Here is a 26,225-nt window from a genome sequence, read left to right as displayed (position 1 = left end):
GAGGGGCCTGAAAACTGAAGGCTCTCCCTCCCATTCTACTTTTAAATACTCTAGGAACAACAAGTAGGCCTGCAGAGCAAGAGCGAAGTGCTCTAATAGGGTGATATGGTACTACAAGGTCATTGAGATAAGATGGGGCCTGATTATTTAAGACCTTGTATGTGAGGAGCAGGATTTTGAATTCAATTCTGGATTTAACAGGAAGCCAATGAAGGGAAGCCAAAACAGGAGAAATCTGCTCTCTCTTTCTAGTCCCTGTCAGTACTCTTGCTGCAGCATTTTGGATTAGCTGAAGGCTTTTCAGTGAGTTTTTTGGACATCCTGATAATAATGAATTCTAGTAGTCCAGCCTGGAAGTAATAAATGCATGAACTAGTTTTTCAGCGTCACTAAGAGACAGGATATTTCTAATTTTAGAGATGTTGCGCAAATGGAAGAAAGCAGTCTTACATATTTGTTTAATATGTGTGTTCAAGGACATGTCCTGGTCAAAAATGACTCCAAGGTTCCTCACAGTGTTACTGGAGGCCAAGGTAATGCCATCCAGAGTAAGAATCTGGTTAGATACCATATTTCTAGGCTTTTCAGGGCCGAGTACAATAACCTCAGTTTTATCTGAATTAAGAAGCAGAAAGTTAGCGGTCATCCAGGTCTTTATGTCTTTAAGACATTCCTGCAGTTTAACTAATTGGTGTGCATTATCTGGCTTCATGGACAGATAGAGCTGGGTGTCATCTGCATAGCAGTGAAAATGTATGCTATGTCTTCTAATGATACTGCCTAAGGGAAGCATGTATAATGTAAACAGAATTGGTCCTAGCACTGAACCCTGTGGAACTCCATAATTAACCTCAGTGTGTGAAGAGGACTCTCCATTTACATGAACAAACTGGAGTCTATTAGATAGATATGATACAAACCACTGCAGTGCAGTACCTGTAATACCTACAGCATGTTCTAATCGCTCTAATAGGATATTATGGTCGACAGTATCGAATGCTGCACTAAGGTCTAGCAGGACAAGCACAGAGATGAGTCCACTATCAGAGGCCATAAGAAGATCATTTGTAACCTTCACTAAAGCTGTTTCTGTGCTGTGATGAGCTCTGAAACCTGACTGAAACTCTTCAAATAAACCATTCCTCTGCAGATGATCTGTTAGCTGTTTGACAACTACTCTTTCAAGGATTTTTGATATGAAAGGAAGGTTGGAGATTGGCCTATAATTAGCTAAGACTGCTGGGTCTAGAGATGGCTTTTTGAGTAAAGGTTTAACTACAGCTAGCTTGAAGGCCTGTGGTACATAGCCGATCATTAGAGATAGGTTGATCATATTTAAGATCGAAGAATTAATTAATGGCAGGACTTCTTTGAGCAGTTTTGTAGGAATGGGGTCTAAAAGACACGTTGATGGCTTGGAGGAAGTAGTTATTGAAGTTAACTCAGAAAGATCAATTAGAGAAAAAGAGTCTAACTTAATATCAATGGTACTAAGAGTAGCTGTAGATAATATTACATCTGTGGGATGAGTTCATGAAGTCATTACTAGTTAACGTTAAAGGGATGGTTGGCTCAAAAGAGCTCTGACTTTTTGTCAGCCTGGCTACAGTGCTGAAGAGAAACCTGGGGTTGTTCTTATTTACTTCAATCAGTGATGAATAGTAAGATGTTCTGGCTTTGCGGAGGGCTTTCTTATAAAGTAGCAAACTATTTCTCCAGGCTAAATGATGATCCTCTAAATTTGTGACACGCCATTTCCTCTCCAGATTACGAGTCATCTGCTTTAGGGTACGTGTTTGAGAATTATACCACGGAGTCAGGTACTTCTGATTAGAGACCTTAGTTTTCACAGGAGCTACAGTATCCAGAGTCGTACGTAGTGAGGAGGTGAAATTATTAACAAGATAATCGACTTCTGTTGGGGTAGCGTTCAGATAGCTGCTCTGCTCTATGTTGGTACAGGGCATTGAAGATGATAACAGTGGGTGGATTATATTCTTAAACTTAGTTACAGCGCTTTCAGAAAGACATCTACTGTGATAAAGTCTACTCTCCACCGCTGTGTAATCAATTATTGTAAATGTAAATGTTATCAGGAAATGATCAGACAGGAGAGGGTTTTCAGGAAACACTGTTAAATGTTCAGTTTCTATGCCATATGTTAAAACAAGATCTAGAGTGTGATTAAAGTGGTGGGTGGGTTCTTTTACATTTTGAGAGAAACCAATTGAGTCTAATAACAGATTAAATGCCATGTTGAGGCTGTCATTTTTAGCATCTACATGGATGTTAAAATCACCCACAATAATTATTTTATCTGAGCTGAGAACTAAATCAGATAAAAAGTCTGAGAAATCAGACAGAAACTCTGTGTAAGGCCCAGGTGGTCGATAGATGATAACAAGTAAGACTGGTTTCTGAGTTTTACAGCTGGGGTGGACGAGGCTAAGCATCAGGCTTTCAAATGAATTAAAAGTCTGTCTTGGTCTTTCATTAATTAATAGGCTGGTGTGAAAAATTGCTGCCACACCCCCCCCCCCCCCCCCCCCCCCCCCCCCCCCGGCCTGTGCTTCGAGATTTCTGGTAGTTAGAATGACTCGGGGGTGTTGATTCATTTAAACTAACATAATCATCCTGCTGCAACCAGGTTTCTGTAAGGCAGAGTAAATCGATTTGTTGATCAATTATTAAGTCATGTACTAACAGAGACTTGGAGGAGAGAGACCTAATATTTAATAATCCACATTTCACTGTTTTACTCTTTGGTTCAGATGTGGATACTGTATTGTTCTTTCTTTGTAATTGTTTATGTTTAAGTTGTTTGTTGATGGTTTTTAGTTTGTTTTTTGTCTGTTTGGGAGCTGACACAGTCTCTATGGAGATGGGTTTTTGGGGGGGGTAGCAGGAGGAGAGAAGCTGCAGAGAGGCGTGTAAGACTGCAACTCTACTTCCTGGTCCCAACTCTGGATAGTCATATTTTGGGGGGGTTAATAAATTTGTCCATCTTTCTAGAAATGAGAGCCGCTCCATCCAAAGTGGGATGGATGCCGTCTCTCCTAACAAGACCAGGTTTCCTCCAGAAGGTTTGCCAATTATCTATGAAGCCCACATCGTTTCTGGGACACCACTCAGACAGCCAGCAATTTAAGGAGAACATGCGGCTAAACATGTCACTCCTGGTCTGATTGGGGAGGGGACCAGAGAAAACTACAGAGTCCGACATTGTTTTGGCAAAGTTGCACACCGATTCAATATTGATTTTAGTGACCTCCGATTGGCGTAACCAGGTGTCATTACTGCCGACGTGAATTATGATCTTACTGAATTTACGTTTACCCTTAGCCAGCAGTTTTAAATTTCCTTCAATGTCGCCTGCTCTGGCCCCTGGAAGACAATTGACTATGGTTGCCGGTGTCTCTAGCTTCACGTCTGAGAACAGAATCACCAATTACCAGAGTTTGACCCCCGGCGGGTGTGTTGCCGAGTGGGGAAAAACGGTTAGACACATGAACGGGTTGGTGGTGTACCTGGGGCTTCTGTTTAGGACTATGCTTCCTCCTCACCGTGACCCAGCCGCCCTCTTTCCCCAGCTGCTTGGGGTCTGCCGGGGAACAGCTAGCGGGGCCTACGCTATCTTCGGTTGCACCAGCTACAGGGGCCTGGCTAGCTATGGGTGAATGAAGGGTGCGAAGCAGAGTCTCCAATTCAGTAATCCTGGCCTCCAGCACTGCAAATATGCTACATTTGTTACAGATATCATTACTGCTAAAGGAGGCCGAGGAGTAACTAAACATCTGACACAATGAGCAAGAAAGTGCAGGAGGGACAGGTGAAGTAGCCATGGTGCTAACGAGTCGGCTACGAGCTAAGCTAAGCTAGCGAAACAGTACAGAGACAGTGAGTGAATACTTTGGCTATAAATTAGGTAGTGAGTACACAGAAAGTGTGCTTCGGATGAAGCACGTGAAGATTATACTATGAAAGAAGAATGTATTTAAAAGTTGTTAATTAAATTGCTAAGCAAATAAGCTACTCAGAAACACCACTGTGTTTGAGCAGGAACAGGAAGTGATACTCTACCGCAGAGCAAGCGAACACCAAGTGACAGCGCCACCAAGAGTCAGAGAGTGAAGGATGAATAGATGCCTTTGTTACTTTCACACAAAGGCATCTGCTGTGATGTTCACAATTCTGATGAAGTCAGTACTGATAAATGATCAGAATTATAATATTTCTGACTGTCTGAGGCTAAGTTGAATCGAATCAGGACTTTGAAAACCGGAATCGAATGGATTGTAGAAATCAGTGATGATACCCAGCCCTAGTGAGTAGCCTAGGCCTGACAGACGTGGCTGTAGCTCTGGTTAATAAGAAAAGATTAAAAGAACTATTGATAACTTTTTGTTAAGTTAAGGCCTGATCCATCTGAAATTCATAGCCAGTGCTCTGACATGGTGCCATCAATCTTTGAATGCTGAAAAAGCACGGTGTATACAGAAAACACAATATATGCTGCGATAAATGCACTGCCCAAGTGCCCCCTCTCCCCACTGCCTTTCAGCAACATGCAGCAGCAAACAGGTCAGAGCACAAGCACAAGACTGTTAGTTAGTAATTTAGAAATGAATATTGTGTGTATGGACTGCAATCCCCCCCCCCCCCCCCCCCAAAAAAAAATGTGCGCATGTAAAACTGCAGTGTTAAGCGATGCAGTTGAAAAATTTGAATGCGCCTAACTTTTAAAGTTACCACCGGTGCGCCTATGGCAAAAAGTTAGTCTAGAGCCCTGATATATACGTTTTGTGTCCTAGCTGAGTAACAGGAGAAGAGTCTGGTGGAGCAACAGAGGAAAATTTCAGCCATTTGGACTCAGCTCAGCCACTACAGAGGAAACAATGACTTCAACACAAAAGGTGAGAAAAATATCACAGTTACACTTTTTGAAGCTGTGTGCACAGCTGGTTATTTTTTAAAAAGCTCTTAACAGCAGGTCAAAGGAGCTTGCAAAGAAAAGCGTCTGGACTTCTTTAAGTTGCTTGAAGACGTTTCACCTCTCATCCGAGATCTTCAGTTCTAAGGTTAAAATGGTGAAGAGTCCCAGATATAAACCTAGTGGGAGTATCCCCCCACAGAGGGACAAAAGGACCCCCTGATGATCCTTTAATCGCCTGAGCGCTTAGATTGGCGCTTAGATTAACTGGATTTTACTGCACATTGTGTTGTGCATTCTGATTGCTGTAGACCATTGTCAATCAATCTAGTGCCATGTCTCCTGTACAGCAGCGGTCCGCAATATCCGGGCTCCTTTGGTACCGGGTCGCGAGAGTTGAGGCTCGGGTGTGAAGTGTATGGTTTTCAGGGTTTTTAATCGTTAAGTCTGGTTCCCTGGGTCTTTTCCCGTGTTGTAGTTGTGTATCTTATTTTGAAAGAACTATTTACGCATTACTATAGTGACTAGAGAGCGTCAAGAAGCAGAGAGGAGGATGTTACTCTCGATGCTGTTGGTGCATTTCAGGAGAACAATGCTAATAAAGTTGCCCAATTACACAGCTGAATTTGCGTTCATTATATTTACAAAATACCACAGTTTTTGTCTTTGTCTGTATCATTTTATTTTGTTGTATTTATCCGCAACACCTTAAAGGCCCATCCGTGAAAATATTTTCTGATATTAAACTGGTCCGTGGTGCAAAAAAGGTTGGACACCGCTGCTGTACAGTACAGAATGCGTTGTCTGTGAAGGTTCTCAGTCATCCAGGTCATCGTAGTCAAAGGAGCTTGCAAAGAAATGCGTCTGGACTTCTTTAAGTTACTTGAAGACGTTTCACCTCTCATCCGAGAAGCTTCTTCAATTCTAAGGTCAAATGGTGGAGAGTCCCAGATATAAACCTAGTGGGAGTATCCCCCCACAGAGGGACAAAAGGACCCCCTGATGATCCTCTAATCGCCGGAGCCAAGGTGTGAAACTGGGTGCGGGTCCCAATCAGCCAGAGTTTCGGGTGTCCTTGTCCTTTTATCCCTCTGTGGGGACAAAAGGACAACAACACAACAACTCTAATTTCCAGATTTCAGTTTTTCACAACATAAAGCTTTTTTCACCAATACAGTAAATAATATAAACATATAAACAGTGCAACAATTTCCAGTGACAAGATATGCTGTAAACTGTATATTCATTTTTGCTCCAAATGGCACAGCAGCCTCAGAGAAAACAGAACGAGGCATCTTCAACATATGTACATACAAGGCAGCTCAGTTTACCATAAGTTATGGGTGTGCATGTATTTCTGCATATTTAGCAAAAATGTGCTATTTCTTCACTCAGTGAGGTGATGGTTAAGGTTTAGCAGCAGTTTGCTTTCAAGGTTCTTTCTGTGAAGCTGTAACTGTTTAGCAGTGAACAGGAGTCCTGCATGACTAAGAAGTCCTTCACAAGCTCCAGATGCAGGAAGAGCTGCATTGATTTTGATCAACAGCTTCTTGATGTGAGGAATGCTATGCAATAGATCCACACCTCCAGTGAATGGACATGAAAGGTACCTCTCCAGCTCCCCTGCTTCTAGGGCTGCCACAAACGATTATTTTGATAGTCGACTAGTCACCGATTATTTATGCGATTAGTCGACTAATCAGATCATCATCCACTGCACGTAAAACTACAGCTTATTGCACCAGCAGCATCTGCTCTTATATAACTATCATTAGCTTACAGCTTTAAGCTTTTAAGGTGCTAACTAAAAATAAAGACAAGATGATAGTTTATTCAATTTTAATGAAATTTGCAGATTGTTTCGGTGAAGTTTAATAAACTCCTTGCTATCTAAAATATAACAGGACACCGGAGTATATTCCCCAGCATCTCACACTTCTGATAATCAGCTGTCTGCTTGACGTTTATTCAGCTGTGTAAAAACTATAACTTTAATCTCAGACAAACCAATTTACTCAAGAACAAATAAAATACTAAAAAAAAAAAAAAAAAGCCAAACAACAACATTTTTAATTTATCTAAGTGACTCATATATATTTAACCTGAGTAGCGAAAGACGGCGGTGGGTTTGAAAACAATTTGCCGGGAGTCCGGTGTTCTCACGGCGCTAGTGACCTAGCCCCCGGCTCGCTATCGAGCTAGTGGGTAACAGACGTCTCCGAAAACGTCGGAGCGCTTTTGAAAATATGTGGTGTCCTGATAAACTGAGCCGATATTTGAGGTTTACACAGCTACATTCTCGCCTGAAAATATGTTAAACATTTATTTTGTGACCCAGAAAGAATAATAAGAGTAATATTAAAACCAACTAGCTACCGCCATTGTTGGAAACTAAGCTGGGCCGCGCTATGAATTCTGGGACACAGCTGCTTCTTCTTCTTCTTCTGGGTTTAACGGCAGCTGGCATCCTTGTACATGCAGTGCTGCCATCTTCTGTTTCAGTCCGTTATTACACTCTTAAATCCTGCTACTTATTCCTGCGTCTTTTGCGATCTTACAAAGCTTCAAACGACGCGTCGACTATTAAATCAGTCGTCGACGTAATCGTGACTAGTCGACAAATCGTGGCAGCCCTACCTGCTTCTGGCTTTCCTGACCCCATGGATCCATCATCTTCGTCGGTTAGGCTGCCATTTGTGCTGGCCTCATCCAGCTCTCTGTCTAGGTGATGTCTGATGAAGTGGAGACCTGTGGAAAGATGTGTGGTTTTCAAAAGAATTAGGTCTGGTCATTATAGTGCTGTATACACTGCCAAGCTGCGGATATTTGTTTGGAGCTAGCCTCCAAAAGCTGGGCATACACTGTGCGATTTGTGGCCCATTTTGAGCCAATTTTTCAGTCGCGCAACCGTTTTGGGGATCGGCCCATGTTTTGCCTTAATCGTGTGTGCATCATGTAGTATACATGGGGTAACGAAAAGCAGTTAACACCTCACGACCAGCTCCCAATCATCAATCGTATGGTTGCATGATAATCAAACCTGTTTGAAATCCTGTCGCCTCTCAACGCAGCCTCTCACACTGCGCACGCACAAACACAGAAATGAAAGAGAAAAGGTGGAGCAGCACGGCAGTGCAGCGTGTGATCTGGACACAAGAGATGGAGGCATAACTTGTAGGATGAGGCAAGCCCATCTGAGTACATAAGCGTAGAGCTGCCACCGGGGCAAAAGAAAAATAGAACCATATCACGTTATAACCTTAAAAGTTTATTGTTCTGACAATATGCTTTTCATGTTTGTGCAATATAATATTTATATTGTACGAATGTGATAATTATGTATATTGTAATAACGTGATATTATATTGTTCAAACGTGAAAGGTATATTGTTAGAACAATAATAATATACTTTTCATGTTATAACGTGATATAGCTCTATTTTTCTTTTGCCTGGGTGGTAACTCTACGCTTCCGTATCCGAGGCCTTTCAATGTGGCCTCACAAAATTATCACGACTTCAACAACCATGAAAAGAGTTGGATGGACATTGCTGCTCAATTACAGCTGCCTGGTCAATGTTTTACATTAGTAATTTAGCAAAGTTGACGGTGGTGGTGTCTGTGTAAGTGAGTGAAAGACACAAAGAGGGAGAGCGAGAGACAGATTTTGTATGATAACCTTCAGTTATGGACGCACAGTTTGAGCACTCAGGTTGCATCAGAACATCAGGCCGTGTAGTGTGAGACCCTGCATCGTGACCTATGAACTTCTAACCCCTGAGATTTAATTGTACAGATTGAGCAGGAGCTGAATAACGTGACTGAAAATAAATCGCACAGTGTTTGCCCAGCTTAATGCAGACTGTTTAAACTAAACAAGCTGCTGTTTCACATAATAAACCCTGTCAGCCGCAGTATCGCCTTCTGTTTTAACAGTTAAAGCAGTAGAGACGAGCTGTTTGCATGTGCGTGGAACTCTAGCGTCATTAACCAGGCAAGCTGTTAGCTTATAGGCTAACCAGCAAAAAGGACAGCCGAAGCTGCACAAAACGCCCACAAACTTATCTCACTACAACGTAGCGCCGAAAATATGACTCGCAGCTCGAGCTCAACACCGCTGCTGTAACATAAGACTGACATCCAGCTAACCACAGCTAAAAAGATATTTAGAGAAAACTTACTGTTTCCTCAGGTTACACGAGTTGAGTTGTTTCACGCTGAAAAAAGAAAAGGTTCGTTTTGGCTCTCACTGAAGACACCAGCACTGAAGACATATCTGTTCTTTTGTACTGCTTTTAAGTGAAACATTCTTTGTATGTGAGGCCAAGGGTGTTCATCCTCTTCAGCTCTAGCGTAGACTCCGCCATGTTTTCATGTTTCTTCTTTCCGTGTGTCCGCTACTTTGAAACGCTTGGGCCGCTCTGCCCACCACAGTTTCAAACTGGTCATGTGACTGCATGGCCACATCTCATTGGTAAAAAAGTAACGCAGCGTTCCTACGGGAAAGTAACGGTAATCTAATTACCGTTAAGTGCATATGAGAGCATGAGGGTGGGAATGGATGTTTGTATATGTGTGTGCCTGTATGTCTGTGTCTATATGTCAGGTTGGGTATCAGGCGCCACCTCTCTGGGGACATCTCAGGCCCTCCAAGGTTTGGAGGCCTATCTCCCCCTACCACCACTTCCCCTGCCAGTGGCGGACTCCCTCAGACATCGGTGCGCTGGTGGTTCTTTGTGTCCGGGGATGGGCGTCCAGGTACACACCGGCTCACTCCTTGGCGGCCGCTTATCGGGGCCTGGAGCCTGGGGCTCGCTCGGGCCACTTCGGAGGTGGGGTGCCCCCGGCCTCTCGGCCTGGGGCTCGGTCACTCAGGCACAGCTGGCTGCCGGCGGAGCTCACGGGCACGTCACTGCAACTCCCCCTGGCTTCTGCTCCCCGGCTGCTGAGTGAGCCCTCATCTGGGACTCTCCTCAGCTCTTTCTGGGACAGTGGCGCAGCTGCCCCTCTGTTGGTCTTCCTTGGTCTCTTGTGTTCTGGGGGCCTCTGGATGTCTGGAGTTTTGATCTCCTCCATACCTGCTTCATGCCCTGGAGGACGGGGCTGTGGCCCCCCCACACCCTCTAGCAGATCATTACATGAAGGAACCTTTTAAAAAAAAAAAACAAGCGCGTCCATGCTCACAGGTGTACACACGGGTGATCACACCCACAAACTACACCCTTTTTGGCTCCTACCTCAAAGCACACTGTGTGCTGTTGATCTTATGTGCTGCACAATAATGTTTAATATTTAGTATTTACTGTCATATTCCCATATATCATTGTGATGTTGTTTATTCTATTACTCTTGTTCTCTTCTGCTTGTTTTTTTTTCTTTCTCAGCAGGTGATCCAGGTGATCGATATATGCATTTTTTTTTCTGCCCGTTCTGTTGGTTTTTGTCTTTTGCCCTTCTCCCCCGTCCCTCTTCTTAGCTGTTTCTCTTTCCCTCTTTCTTTCTCCCCTTCTTTCCCCCAGTTAAGTCTGTCCCGTATTCAGTAAGTGAAAATAAAATAAACAATAAAAAGTGAATCAAATGGACCATTATGGCAAGGCTGGGATGGTCAATTTGGTAAAGTAAATCCGTTGGGCATCTTTCTTTGCCTTTAGACAACAATTCTGATGGCAAAAGAGCCAAACGGGACAGGCAAAAAATTTTTTTAAAAAAATCTAATTACCGTTTTTGCAATAGTATTCCCTTACTTTACTCGTTACTTGAAAAAAGTAATCGGATTACAGTAACGCGTTACAAGTAACCTTACATCTTATATAAAGACACACAGACAAAGAACATTCCACAAACACACATGTTGGCTTCTCTCACAGGGGGCTATACTTCCTCCCTCACAGAGAGAATTATGACCTTGTTTTCTGAGTGGCCATCACCTAAGGATTTACATCCCTGATAAGCCAAAGGAGTAGGGATGGGTACCGGTGAAATAAAGCACATTTCGGTGCTTTATTTCAGTGCTTTTTTTTCCTGAGCTGTGATACACTTCTAGCCAATCATTTTACGTTTCCGAGGATAGTAGGCGGGTCCAGGTACGTACGTTCTTTTAGAGCAGAGCTACAGATTAAAAATGTCCAAGGCGAAGCGGTCAAAAGTCTGGCTGTACTTCGAAGCAAAATATGCAAAACTCAGCAGCCTGCAACAAGTGCTTTAAGCTGATACTGTGATACTGTCAAAGGAGGTAACACCAAGAATCCGATGAAACACCTGGCGACGCATAGCGTTTTTTTTTTTAAAAGCCAAGAAATGCGCTGTATTTGATAGCTTGCTGCGAGACCTCACACCGAGCGCATCTACTGCGGGTGTGGTGCCTGTTATCGGACCCGGAGTTAGCAACATCCCCAAAAACATGAAGAGGAGAGTCCTGGCCCCTAGCCCTGCCAGTGTAGCAGAAATGATGAGGATGATGATGCAGCAGCAGCCGTTCTTCTCTGCGTGAGTAGCTTAATGTTGTTCGAGTGTAATTTACGTTGAGTAGGCTAACCACATTATTACATTAATGCAGGTAAGGTGAACTAGCAAACATCATCATAGCTACATGCGGCTGTCTTCTTGTTTGATGGCAGATACTCCCTTCACCCTGGCCAAAAAGGCTAAAATGACCAAAGAAAAAGAGGGAAACTGCTAAACATGAGGGGTTTTTGGACAAAGTTTGTGTTTTTTCATTGGTTAAGCACTCCTTCTAGCCAAGAGTGATACCATATATGCCCCATAGCTGCAGAAAAGGCTAACATTGTTATCTTTTTACAAAAACCAGCTGAAGATGAGAGGTTTTTGGACCAATTTTGTGTTCTCCATTCTTTAAGCACCGGTTTGAGCACCATTTGAGCACCGGCACCGTTTCAAAAGTACCGATTTGGCACCGGTATCGGATAAAACCTAAACGATACCCATCCCTACAAAGGAGTCTCACTATCTGTTTAACTTCTCCCATTACAATGGCCTCACTGTGTTAACATTCCACATGTATGTGAACTAGTTACAGGAGTGCTCTGAGAAAGCGATATTACTATAACTAATGTGATATGGTTAAATATGTGATTATTACATGAGAAAAGAAATTTTCCACCACAGAGTGCTAAACAAGAAGAGCTCCCAGATGGTACAGTGGACACATGCGTGACCACTGTTAAGCTGAAAGCATCTTTCTTTCAGCTTAACAAGTGAACCGTCAGCTCGTTCAAACATACGTTGAAGTTTGTTTGGCTCGACACCACCGAACAGAGGCAGCAATATAACATAGCTAACATTAACAGTGCAGTGAATCCTGCTTGTGCCGTGATATTCAGGACTGCAAACCGAGCAGCATTCACTGACTTTCAGCTTAATGTGTTTGTGGATATATATCTGACTTTAATTATCCATAAAATCATCACATTCACTCTAATATTAAGGTCGACTATTGAACGGCGTATATTTTAAAGTCAAAGCTTTAAAACCAAGTTAACGCACAAAGTACAAACATCACTAATGTCACATACCTTTGCCAGCGTGTGGCCAACAGTAATGTTTTAATCTTCTTTGTTATTTAACATTTGCACATAAATAAGTGGTATAACATTCAATACTTAGTTTTAAAAGTTTACTTTTCGGCAACCACGCTTCAGCCATCTGCTTGTTTGGTTTTTTTTGTGAAAAAATTAGCCAAAGCCACTGCTGCTCTATGAATTCTGGGATATACTGGGCTGCGAATGATACACCTGACCCATCCTTCAAATCCGGGAAAGTGAAGGGCCCATTGGTGGCCTTCAGGCTACAACCCTGAATTGGGATACAGCCATAGAGTGGGGTGCTTGGCCTGTCCTCCACGCTGTTTATCTGGCTTTTTTTAGACTTTATTTTCATTGAAAGTTTTATAGTTTTTCCAAATTATAAATCCACATTTCCAATATATATGAAGGTGATCTGCCATAGTTTCCCCACAGTTTCTCCAGCAGGATCCATCTCTCGGTTGACCTTTTTGTTTGTATTTTATTTTGGGGGTTATAAAAAAAAACTAATAAAATTTTTCCATGTGAATTCCCTCCATGTGAATTCCAATTCCAATAACCCGAACTAGTAGTTTTCATCTGATTTCTTTTCAATTTTTCTTACATATTTAAATATTTTATAAGTTTAGCTATCAATTTATTTTTAATCTTGTCATGGCCCTGGGTCAGTGACCCAGCGCTTTTGGTTATCATTTTCTAGTTTATGATGATGATTATTATTTTTTGAGTTCTATGTGTTATATTTGGTCTGCCTTTGAGTCTGTGTCTCTGTCTGTCTATGGTGTCTCCCCATCTGTTTGTGAATCTGTCTGTTTAGTTCAGTGTCTTGTCTGGTTCCATGTGTCTGAGTTTCCTGTTTTATTGTGAAGGTCTGTGTCATATGTGAGTGTGCTCAATTTACGTTTCCCCTGCCTCGTCAGCTGTGATTTCTCCCAGGTGTGTTCCCCTCCTGTCTCTCATCCCTTGATTACTGCCATCTGTGTATTTAAGCCCTGTGTTTCTCTGTGTTAGTGTCGCGTCGTACCCTCAACTAGCTGTGTGTTCTGCTTCTATGTTCCTAGTGTTTGGTCTTCTGCTCCAGTTTAGTGTTTCTTTCCAGTGTTTCAGTCCTTGGTTCCTCTGTTCTGACTTTTGGTTTTCTTTTGGTGAGTTTAGTTTGTACGAGGTTTTTCCCAGCAATAAAGCTGCGCTTTTGGGTCCACCACTCCTGCTTGCCTGCCACACAGCGATTCATGACAAATCTTACCTCTAGCTACCTGGCCTGACCTGTCTCCCCAATGTGATGTTTGTATTGTATGTACGGTTGGCAAGGTCTGTCATCTCGGTTGTGGGCAAAAGACCTGCAACTGACAAATAATGGCTATCTCATCATCATCTCATCATCACCTTTACCTTTAGCTTTACCTTTATAAGCCTCTATTATAAGAGGGACTAGGCCTCTACTATGTTCTTCTGTAGTTTTTATGTTACTGTTAAAATAGGAGCTGACCTGGAGATATTGGAAAAAAAAACTTAGTTTTCCAAACCATAGGTGTCTCTTAGCGAAACTATGCAAATTACATATTTTTGCTAAGAGACAAATGTGACATAGCAAAACTATGTAATCCTTCTTTTCCTGACATTGACCAAAATGGTCCAATCCCCCTTGTTAACCAATTTGTATAACGTCCATCTATTTGTGCAGGGATAAATTCCCTATCATATGTGACCCATCTGAGTTGTTTCATGTTGCCTACTGATTTGAAGCTTTCGCATTCATCATACCATATCTTTAAAGGAGTTTTAGTCCACTCGTTTAGATTGTTTTTCTGTTCCAAATATATATTTTTTTATCTCCTAATATTGTTTGTAGTGGTAATTTTAATTGTGTCACATCTAAATATTCCCAAGGGTACAGCAACTTAATCTCATTCTTGTGAGATTTAAGATGACATGAAATGTTTGCTTTCTTGCTGTGGTATCATTTTTATACTTTAAACGGGGGTTAACAAAGTCATCCTAACAAAACACACACTTACAAATCGTTTCCTTTTCTTCTGATCTACAGCCGCAGCCTATAGAGATTGACAGACCATGTGACTTAGCGTAGTCACGCTAAGTCAGTTAGCTGCGTGCCAATGCCAAATTGTTATGGAAATTTTAAGAACAACCTGCACCACACCTTGTGAGCTTGATTGAAGTACGTTTAATAAGCATATTACAATGTGACACATTCCAGCCAAACAGGGATCATCTCTAAATAATGGCCACCACCCTTACAGCTTATATACACCATCACAGATACTCTCGAATATTCCACAGCACATCATGCATACCTATACCTTCAATTCAATTCAATTTTACTTATATAGCGCCAAATCACAACTAAAGTCGCCTCAAGGCGCTTCATAGATACAGAGAAAAAACCAACAATCATATGACCCCCTATGAGCAAGCACTTTGGCGACGTTGGGAAGGAAAAACTCCCTTTTAACAGGAAGAAACCTCCAGCAGAACCAGGTTCAGGGAGGGGCGGCCATCTGCTGCGACTGGTTCGGGTGAGAGAAGGAAGACAGGATAAAAGACATGCTGTGGAAGAGAGACAGAGGTTAATAACAGATATGATTCAATGCAGAGAGGTCTGTTAATAGATAGTGAGTCTGTTAGCTGTTTGACAACTACTCTTTCAAGGATTTTTGATATGAAAGGAAGGTTGGAGATTGGCCTATAATTAGCTAAGACTGCTGGGTCTAGAGATGGCTTTTTGAGTAAAGGTTTAACTACAGACACCTTGAAAGCCTGTGGTACATAGCCGATTACTAGAGATAGGTTGATCATATTTAAGATCGAAGAATTAATTAATGGCAGGACTTCTTTGAGCAGTTTTGTAGGAATGGGGTCTAAAAGACACATTGAAGGTTTGGAGGAAGTAATTATTGAAGTTAACTCAGAAAGATCAATTAGAGAAAAAGAGTCTAACTTAACATCAATGGTACTAAGAGTAGCTGTAGATAATATTACATCTGTGCGATGATTACTGGTAATTTTTTCTCTAATGATAAAAATTTTATTTGTGAAGAAGTTCATGAAGTCATTACTAGTTAACGTTAAAGGGATGGTTGGCTCAAAAGAGCTCTGACTTTTTGTCAGCCTGGCTACAGTGCTGAAGAGAAACCTGGGGTTGTTCTTATTTTCTTCAATCAGTGATGAATAGTAAGATGTTCTGGCTTTGCGGAGGGCTTTCTTATAAAGCAGCAAACTATTTCTCCAGGCTAAATGATGATCCTCTAAATTTGTGACACGCCATTTCCTCTCCAGATTACAAGTCATCTGCTTTAGGGTACGTGTTTGAGAATTATACCACGGAGTCAGGTACTTCTGATTTGAGACCTTAGTTTTCACAGGAGCTACAGTATCCAGAGTCGTACGTAGTGAGTAGGTGAAATTATTAACAAGATAATCGACCTCTGTTGGAGTAGCGTTCAGATAGCTGCTCTGCTCTGTGTTGGTACAGGGCATTGAAGATGATAACAGTGGGTGGATTATATTCTTAAACTTTGTTACAGCGCTTTCAGAAATACATCTACTGTGATAAAGTCTACTCTCCACTGCTGTGTAATCAATTATTGTAAATGTAAATGTTACCAGGAAATGATAGAATAGAATAGAATAGAATAGAATTCAACTTTATTGTCATTGCACATGCACAGGTACAGGGCAACGAAATGCAGTTTGCATCCATCCAGAAGTGCTTTAGTGATATAGATATATTACAATATATATTACAATATACAATATACAATATATATTAGCAATAATGTAGATATGTAAGTATATTACAGAATGACATGATCAGACAGGAGAGGGTTTTCAGGAAACACTGTTAAATGTTCAGTTTCTATGCCATATGTTAAAACAAGATCTAGAGTGTGATTAAAGTGGTGGGTGGGTTCTTTTACATTTTGAGTGAAGCCAATTGAGTCTAATAACAGATTAAATGTTGAGGCTGTCCTTTTTAGCATCTACATGGATGTTAAAATCACCCACAATAACTATTTTATCTGAGATGAGGATTAAATCAGATAAAAAGTCTGAAAAATCAGACAGAAACTCTGTGTAAGGCCCAGGTGGACGATAGATGATAGATAACAAGTAAGACCGGTTTCTGAGTTTCACAGCTGGGGTGGACAATGTTAAGCATCAGGCTTTCAAATGAATTAAAAGTCTGTCTTGGTCTTTCATTAATTAATAGGCTGGTGTGAAAAATTGCTGCCACACCGCCCCCTCGGCCTGTGCTTTGAGATTTCTGGTAGTTAGAATGACTCGGGGGTGTTGATTCATTTAAACTAACATAATCATCCTGCTGCAACCAGGTTTCTGTAAGGCAGAGTAAATCGATTTGTTGATCAATTATTAAGTCATGTACTAACAGAGACTTGGAGGAGAGAGACCTAATATTTAATAATCCACTTTTCACTGTTTTACTCTTTGGTTCAGATGTGGATACTGTATTGTTCTTTCTTTGTAATTGTTTATGTTTAAGTTGTTTATTGCTGGTTTTTAGTTTGTTTTTTGTCTTTTTGGGAGCTGACACAGTCTCTATGGAGATGGGTTTTTCAGTCCAGCTCATCCTTGACCTTCTCCATCTCTTAGAAAGGTTATGACCACCCATAACCTCACTTAAAGCAGGATGTCTGGAGATCTTCCAGTCTACAATGGGTCCACCGTGAAGGTGCAATAACAAGGGGTCCACTTGTGATAGCATTCTACATGCATGAATACAACTGGTGAACACTAAAGTGAGGAAATAATAGCACTATTACTAATGTGAAAATTGATTAATACATAAGAAAAGAAATCTGCCACCACATCATGAATGGTAAATGGCCTGTATTTATATAGCGCCTTACTAGTCCCTAAGGACCCCAAAACGCTTTACATATCCAGTCATCCACCCATTCACACACACATTCACACACTGGTGATGGCAAGCTACATTGTAGCCACAGCCACCCTGGGGCGCACTGACAGAGGCGAGGCTGCCGGACAGTGGCGCCACCGGGCCCTCTGACCACCACCAGTAGGCAACGGGTGAAGTGTCTTGCCCAAGGACACAACGACCGAGACTGTCCAAGCCAGGGCTCGAACCGGCAACCTTCCGATTACAAGACGAACTCCCAACTCTTGAGCCACGATCGCCCCGTGAATAACATACCGCTGGTAAATACAGACAGAAATGAACAACTACAAGATTAAGTCTGCATGGCCCACAAGCTCATGCGACCCTAGGATGTTGCTGTCATCTTCCTGCTCCTGAAAAACATGCATACATCCACCCTTTTCCTTGTGTGGGTGGAGAAGTTGCAATCTTGCATATCAGTGTAAAGTCAGTCAAACATTTGTCCCCATTATCAGTCCAGTCAGTCTCTATATCTTTATTGCTGATAGCAGAACTTCTTATTTCGAATTAAGTTTCTACAGCTAGCTTGTTGTTTCATTAACATTAAAAAAGAAAGAAGTCTCTATCGTAGTCAGGCACAGCTAACTCCTGTTTGCGAGTTAACTTAGCCAACCACACTGTTTGTTGTTAACAGGTACCCCCTCATGATGTGTGCCACTTCCTATCTGATTTTTGCTCCCCCTATATGGAGGAATACAATAGCCACACACTTCAAAAACAGAATTCTGTGCTTAAATAATGAATTGTAGAATAAATTCTGCATTTGTAAAGTCATTTTTGAATTCCACATTAGCAAAGAGATTTTTGAAATGTTTTATGAGGTGCTTGGAAATGTTGTAGGTGGCTGAGTTTATACTGCTACCAATGAGTCTGAGCGGGACTCCTTTGTGGAACTATGGAAGTCCGTATATACAGGGTGTAGCATCCCCTGGGTAAAGGCGGTGACATACAGGACAGTCAGTGGCTTTTATCCTTTCAGGTGCTTGTAGGGCCTACAAGCACCTGAAAAGGAAAAAGTCATCAAGAAAAAGTCATCAATTGCCTACAATGACTTTCTTTTTATAGCTGCTTCTGGGCTTTCACCTTGAAGTTTCATAGGTATTGTTGTCACTAAGGAGTGTAGTAATGTTTATTTGCTCTGCTTCTTTTTTATCTGGAATACAATAAATATATATACTTTTTTGTGCCCCAGCTGAGTAACAGCAGAAGAGTCTGGTGGAGCAGCAGAGGAACAATTTCAGCCATTTGGACTCAGCTCAGCCACTACAGAGGAAACAATGACTTCAACACAAAAGGTGAGAAAAATATCACAGTTACATTGTTATCGAAACTGTGTGCACAGCTGGTTGGTTTTTAAAAACCCTTTAACACCAGCTTTATATTTCCATCCTGGGCTCATCCATATATAGAGATTGACAGACCATGTGACTTTTGCGCATTTCATTGTGGGTACGAGTGGCAATAAAATCAATACACCGCATCAAGCACTAGCATTTCCAGCACCTGTAATCATAAATTTTGTGCTTTTAATCCCAACTTGCATTTTATTAGCCTCAAAAACAGTTATGTACAAAACGATGGTGAACACGGCAGGTCTGTACAAAGACAGAGTTGACGAAAAGGCATAAAAAAAAAGTACAAGGAAAATATCTGAATGAAAGGGTTAGACCCATACAAGCATACAGAGTGGAATAAGGATGTTACTGTGCTGCCCAACTTTCATCACGCACATATTTATTATTATATAGTCCTAAGTGTGAGTGCATACACTCACAAAATGTTTAGTAACTTCAGATCCCTGCAACAAGCCCAAGTCCAGTTTACTTTGGTGATTTGTACATTCCTGCATTTTGTAAGCTGGTTTTCCTACAAAACACAACAAACGTTAGCCCGCAAAGCCACAGTGAACAAAGCAGCAGAGCGCAACAAATTCAATTCAAATCAATATAAGACTTATTTGTAACCTACATCAACAATTATGTTATTATAAATTACGTAATAACTACAACAGAAGACTTACCTTTGTGGAAATGCTTGGAGCAGACTAACATGTGAGCTGGAGTGTTCTGAAACGTTATACTTGGTCTGCAATCAAGGCCATCCGTCAGCTCTTTGTTTCTTCGGAAACATGGCTTAAACAATTTCTCTTCCATGATGTAATCTGATAAAAACCGATCTCTTTACTCGTCGGATTCCCGTGGCTGTCATGTGATCGGCTATTGCAGTTAATAATACAACAGCTTCTTGCCATTTTTTGTGTTTCTTTTTATTGCTGTGTGACTGTTTTCATGTGAAAGACTGCGCTAGTACCGCTTGCCACTCATACCCACAATCCTTTGTGGTTTTACGTCATATTTTCAATCTCTATACTGAATCTACATTCTCAACCAAAAACCGCAGAAGTTAAAAGAACATACAAAGGTCATATTTTATCAGCACATATAAATAATAAATATATATAAACAACAATATCATCAGTTCAACTCACAATTATTTATGAAGTGAAAGATTTTCTCCACTGATCAGTATTTCTTCAATAATGTCATTTTCATTACAACTCTCATTGAAGCACATCATTGTAATGTGATACTATGACCAGAAGGTGATGGTAACACACCATCAATGTCTTTGTTGACATGTTTGATTCCACCAACGGAGGGAGTTTCAGTTTGTTCCACGACTGCATTTCACTCACTGCCTCTGTTTGTATCTCTGTCACTGCAGGACCAACATGGAGCAAGAAGTCAGCGCTCTCGGGAGGCCGACAAACCTCACAGAAGAAAGGGAGAGAAAACCTACAGCTGTGATGAGTGTGGAAAGTCTTTTACCCGGGCTGGAAACTTTAAAAAACATCAACTCATCCACAGTGGAGTTAAACCTTACAGCTGCGACTTGTGTGGAAAGTCTTTTACCCAGGCTGGAAGCTTAAAAGCACACCAATTCATCCACAATGGATTTAAACCTTACAGCTGTGACTTGTGTGGAAAGTCTTTTACCCAGGCTGGACACTTAAAAAATCACCAACTCATCCACAGTGGAGTTAAACCTTACAGCTGTGATTTGTGTGGAAAGTATTTTACCCAGGCTGGAGACTTAAAAAAACATCAACTCATCCACAGTGGAGTTAAACCTTACAGCTGTGACTTGTGTAGAAAGTCTTTTACCCAGGCTGGAAGCTTAAAAAGACACCAACTCCTCCACAGTGGAGTTAAACCTTACAGCTGCGACTTGTGTGGAAATTATTTTACCCAGGCTGGAAGCTTAAAAACACACCACTTAATCCATAGTGGATTTAAACCTTACAGCTGTGACTTGTGTGGAAAGTCTTTTACCAAGGCTGGAGACTTAAAAATACACCAACTCATCCACAGTGGAGTTAAACCTTACAGCTGTAAGTTGTGTGGAAAGTCTTTTGCTCGAAATAGCAACTTACAGAGGCATCTAGTTACCCACTCTGGAATTAAGGCGTACAGCTGTGACTTTTGTGGCAAAAGTTTCAGCGACAAACGGTACCGAAATATTCACCTACGAATTCACACTGGAAATGATGTTTACTTCTGTGATCAGTGTGGGAAACTGTTTGCAACAGATGCACAGTTACAACAACACATGTTTACCCACACTGAGGAGAGACCTTATAAATGTGACCTGTGTGAGAAGACGTTTAAAGCTCCACATCAGCTGAACAAACACCAACAGATCCACTCCTGAAAGTAACTCTACAAGTGCAGTTACTGTGAGGTATGGATTTTTTTTTTTATCTTGTTATTTTAACCTGATTGTTTGGAACAAGTCTGATCAGTAAACTTATGGAGTTATACAGAATGAACTGTTATACTGAATGAACTGTTTGGAAACATGAAGAGTCATTTTCGCCCGGTAAGCTCAGTGTTATAATATATTGATTAGAAGCAGAGCAACACAGATGGATCCAGTTCTCAACCCTGTCGTCACTGTGGTGGTGGGAAAGAGTTTCTTTGTAAGCTTTGTGGAAAACCGTCCAATCAATTATGGGACCTAAAACCACATCAATGTAGACACACTGGAGACAAAATGAACAATTACAAAGAATGTGGGAGAGGCTTCCACACACCAAGTACATTAAAATACACAAATTCTTCCACAGTGTGGTGATGAAGCACATCTGTGATTAGTGGGACGACCGTGGCTCAGGGGGTTGGGAATCGCATCTGTAACCGGAAGGTCGCCGGTTCGATCCCTGGGCTCTCTGTCCTGGTCGTTGTGTCCTTGGGCAAGACACTTTACCCTACTTGCCTACTGGTGTTGGCCAGAGGGGCCGATGGCGCGATATGGCAGCCTCGCTTCTGTCAGTCTGCCCCAGGGCAGCTGTGGCTACAACCGTAGCTGCCTCCACCAGTGTATGAATGTGAGAGTGAATGAATAGTGGTATTGTAAAAACCCCATCAATGTATTTTCACTTAAACAAGCAGCTGTTTTTTTTATCTGCATTAAAATTATATAAAAATTAACAGTGCAAACACAAATTCCTTGCTGACAGTTTAACCAAAAGGCATTTCAAGTGGAAACTGGCTGACATATCCTCAGCATAACCATGTATAATATCCACAAAACTTAAAAAGAGGTTATTCACACACACAATACGGTAATATTACCGTATTTTCACGACCATAAGACGCACTGTACTAAAAGGCGCAGTCTCAGTTATGTGTGCCATTACTGTATTTAACACACACATAAGGCGCACTGGATTATAGGGCGCATACAAGTACCGTATGCGTATTTAAAAATAAAGCGGGAGCAATCCTGAGTTCGGTACTTTACTCACATTTCTATTACCGGTAATCGCCATCATCAACAACACACAAGCATACAAATGTGCGTATTTAAAAATTAAGCAGGAGCAAAACAAAGTTTGGTACTCACATTTTTATCATCAATCAAACCCATCGAAGTCCTCATCCTCTGTGTCTGAATTGAACAGCTGCGCTAAATCTCCATCAAACATGCCAAGTTCACTTTCGTCACTGTCAGAGTCACTTTCCGTGCCGTGCGGCTCCTCGGAAATGATGCCGGCTTTTGCAAAAGCTCGAACAACAGTGCCAGCAGACATGTTAGCCCAAGCATCTACAATCCATTGGCAAATTGTGGCGTAACTCGCCCGGTGCTGCCTTCCACTCTTGGTGAAACTGTGGTCTCCATCGGTCATCCATCGCTCCCAGGCCGCTCGCAGCCTTACTTTGAACGGGCGGTTCACACCGATGTCCAGCGGTTGGAGTTCCTTTGTCAGGCCTCCCAGAATGACAGCAAGCTCACAGTTCATTTGTTTCATTAGTTTTTTCACATCGGCTGTGAGATGGGCACGCATAGAGTCACAGATTAAGAGCGATGGTGATGCGTGGAAAAAACCACCTGGTCTCCTTACATACACCTCCCTCAGCCACTCTTTCATCATTTCCTCATCCATCCAGCCCTTTTCATTTGCCTTAATGATGATTCCTGCTGGAAACTTCTCTTTAGGCAAAGTCTTTCGCTTAAAAATCACCATAGGCGGCAGTTTCTGTCCATTAGCATGGCAGCCAAGCACAACAGTGAAAGAAGACTTTTCATACCCCGTTGTGTGTATCGCTACCGTGCTGGTCCCCTTCTTCTCCACAGTGTGACTCACTGGGATGTCAAAAGTGAGCGGGACCTCGTCCATGTTTGTGATGTGGCTGGGCTGGATGTTTTTGTCGCCGATGTGTTTGCTGCAGTAGGAGCAGAAGATGGCCAGCTTTTCCTTATAATGCGCTGGAAGTTGCTGCGCTACCGTAGTCCTGGTCCGGATGGAAAAATGGCACCGTTTCATAAAACGAAAGCACCAAGACGGACCTCCTTGGAAATGTTCAATGTTCATCTCTTCAGCTAGTGAAACTGCTTTTAGCCGAATGATGACCGTCGAAACGCTTCTCCCGCTCGTTCTTTGCTCGATGATCCACCGCTCGAGTCTTTCCTCCAACTCGGGCCACCTTGCCTTATGTCCGCGGAAACTCAGCTGCGTTTTCTTGACCTGCCGGAGCTTGTTTTCTAGCTTCCTCCATTTGCGAACCATCGATTCGTTAATCTTAAATTCTCTCGCCGCTGCTCGATTTCCATGTTCCTCCGCATAGCTGATGGTCTTCAGTTTAAACTGTGCTTCATAAGCGTGTCTCTTTGCCATTTTCAGGGTTGTTAAAACAACGATGTCCTGCATAACGCACATACCTGTTCTTTTATACAGGTATGTGCGATGAAGTCAACGCACGCACTTCACCCTTTAGCGTTCTCATGGTGTTCTCTACTACGTCCTCCTTACAACACACAGGGCGCACTGCGCTATAGGGCGCGCCGTACTTTTTGAAGAAAATCTAAGACTTTTAAGTGCGCCTTATGGTTGTGAAAATACGGTATGTTGAAGCACAGTACGTATCACTCCGCGAGGCTCCTGCCTACGATAGCCGTAATGCTCCGACAATCCATCAAGCGGTGCGGCTTCGTAGCTTAGCAGAGTCGTACTGAAACATTTGACAGATTTTCGAGCGCCGTGTACATAAAATCGTTTCGAGGTCAGTAAACACAACCAGAATTCATACATAAGGCACACAGGATTATAAGGGGCACTGTCGATTTTCAGAAAAATCAAAGGATTGATTTTAAGTGTGCCGTATTTTCCAAAAAACACTGTAATAATGATGGCCCGCTAGCATGCTCTACCAAAAATAGTATTTTGTTGTGTATCTGAGGGACGAAAGCTAAACCAGTTCCACACCACTGAAGTTGCAGCATTTTTACAAACCAATTCTAGTTCATCCGTTTCATTCAACGATCCGCTTTCACTCTTCTCATTCTGCGTCGCCGCCATGTGTGTATGTAAACAAAGACACTGCGCATGCGCATTTTACCCATATTCTATTACGATATTTCATTTTCTTATTGTTGCCCAACATTACACCAGTATTACCGTGAATGGTATGATATAGCCCAGCCCTACCTGCATGTATAGATATGTATATCGAGTTTATGGTTTTTCCTTTGAGGGATTTTAATTCTCTAAAATTTTATCCCTATTACAGTTTAATCTTTGTTCCCTTAGGACACAGTAGTGTTTTGTAGTTGTACTTACTGTATTATTAAAGTTATAGGTATGTCTTGTTTACCAAACTGATACTGTATCAAAATTGCAGATATGGATATGTATGTCAATTTCTTTTATTTGAACATTCTTATTTTTTCCAAATTAACTTCTTTTTGTATGTATTCATTTTATGTTTCACCTCAGTTAAATTTCAATCCTTCATTCATATTTAAACTTTTGCTGTGGTAAAATCTTCTCTTAAATCCTTTTCTCCAAAAACTGCAAATAATTACACAGCAGTTGCAATTAAAACTTCTAAAATGAACTAAATCTGTCCACCATCTTTGAAACAACACCTGCTGTGACTTCATGTCCACAAAAGCTAAATTGGTTTGGGGCTGTATTTCCATGTAATACCAGTTTGTACCAGAAGATGGAGCAGTGAGGCTGTGTAACCTTTGTTTAATTAGTGAAAAAAACACCTTATTCACAGTGGCAGCAAAGAACTGTTAAAAGTTAAAAACAGCAGCACACATCAGGACCATTTTAAAGATCACAGGTGACTACTCTTAGTTAATTCAAATTCTATTAAAGCTCTATTTTTGACTCCTCCTTTCACTTTAGTATATTTACTGTGTTTTTGAAGTCCACGTGTTGTTTTTAATGAATTCATTTTGATCCACATGTTCTGCAGCTGTTTTCTTGTTGATTTGAAGTTTTTATAATGAAATCCTGATAATATTAAAGTGTTACTTATATTTGATGAACTCGGTGTATAGTTTGTCTTATTAAACAGTTTGGTGTGAAAAATAAAGAAATGATCTCACAACAAGTAGTTTGAGCCATGATTTCAGATTCAAACTAATTTAACTGTTTTCAGTGGTACATGTGGAGCTTTATCAGAGGAGGAGACTTGGCTGTTCTCCACTCACAGTGAACACGGTTCCTGCAGCTCATTAAAAACTCTGAAATGATCTTCAAGGACAAAAAGGTCATGCATTGCAAGAGCCATTTGCAGATGTGTTGTCCCCCCTGCGTGTCTGCAAGACTCTCATGCAGCACCAATTTGAAACCCAGCCTGGTGTGAAAGTGCGTTCATGGCCCTACAAGTTGCCAGAGCAGAAGAGACAAATTGTGCGAAAGGAATTGGCTGAAATGGTGAAAATGCTGTTATCATAGGATGTAATGAGGATTTGTTCCTCAGTGTTTGGTCTCCTATGCTTATCTGTTTGCCAGATGATTTGTCCCAGCTGTTGAGAGGGGCTGGTTGTCTTTAAGGTGCTTCCAGGTAATTAAGAAGTGAGCGCACGGTTTTATACGGTACTGTGATGATAATAAATATAACAAGAAGGAAATATAAGTTTGACTATGGAGCACATCTCCTTCAGCGTTCAGAATAATGGATTGCATTTCTCTCAGTCAACTGACTGTTTAGGGGAGAAAACGGCTAATAGTTAGCGGGCTCTGTGTTTGTGGTTGTTGTTTGTTAATCACACCAGGAGTGAACAAAAGCAGAAAACCCCCTGTAAAGATGCAGACTGTGAAAGTCTGCTTTATACCATAAATCTTACCAGGTGTAACTGGGTTTTTTTGTGTTTTAAGTTATAAACACGTGTCAAGACTTCTGTCTCCCATTGCTGATGTGATCCTCCTTTTCTGTTCCCTATTAATGAACTACGGTAATTTGTGATATTTCCCCCATAAAATAATAAGGCTTTATTGAAATCATTGTGATACAGAGAT

At 41.5% G+C, this 26,225-nt stretch overlaps 1 protein-coding gene across 4 annotated transcripts in view; it reads left to right on the top strand.

Moving 5' to 3' along the window:
- LOC146673294 (uncharacterized) overlaps positions 1-25,314 on the top strand; it is a 36,213-nt gene extending 10,899 nt beyond the window's left edge. The window contains exons 1-4 of one of the 4 annotated variants that reach the window (XM_085401836.1): positions 4,812-4,913; positions 10,315-11,416; positions 18,603-18,705; positions 20,135-25,314. In XM_085401836.1, coding sequence (XP_085257962.1) covers positions 18,688-18,705; positions 20,135-21,121 — 1,005 coding nt within the window. In that variant the 5' untranslated portion in view covers positions 4,812-4,913; positions 10,315-11,416; positions 18,603-18,687 and the 3' untranslated portion in view covers positions 21,122-25,314. Of the gene's footprint in view, positions 1-4,811; positions 4,914-10,314; positions 11,417-18,602; positions 18,706-20,134 lie in introns of those variants that run through there. The other 3 variants (XM_085401834.1, XM_085401837.1, XM_085401833.1) reach the window with 3 other exon arrangements.
- Positions 25,315-26,225: the final 911 nt, after the last annotated feature.

The sequence above is a fragment of the Rhamphochromis longiceps genome, linkage group LG3 (assembly GCF_057381845.1).
Source record: "Rhamphochromis longiceps isolate RC_006_pf linkage group LG3, R_longiceps_female_GT1.1, whole genome shotgun sequence".
NCBI classification, from domain to species: Eukaryota; Metazoa; Chordata; class Actinopteri; order Cichliformes; family Cichlidae; genus Rhamphochromis; species Rhamphochromis longiceps.
The sequence above is the reverse complement of the archived record's forward strand: the minus strand, read 5'-3'. Positions and strand labels throughout refer to the sequence as shown.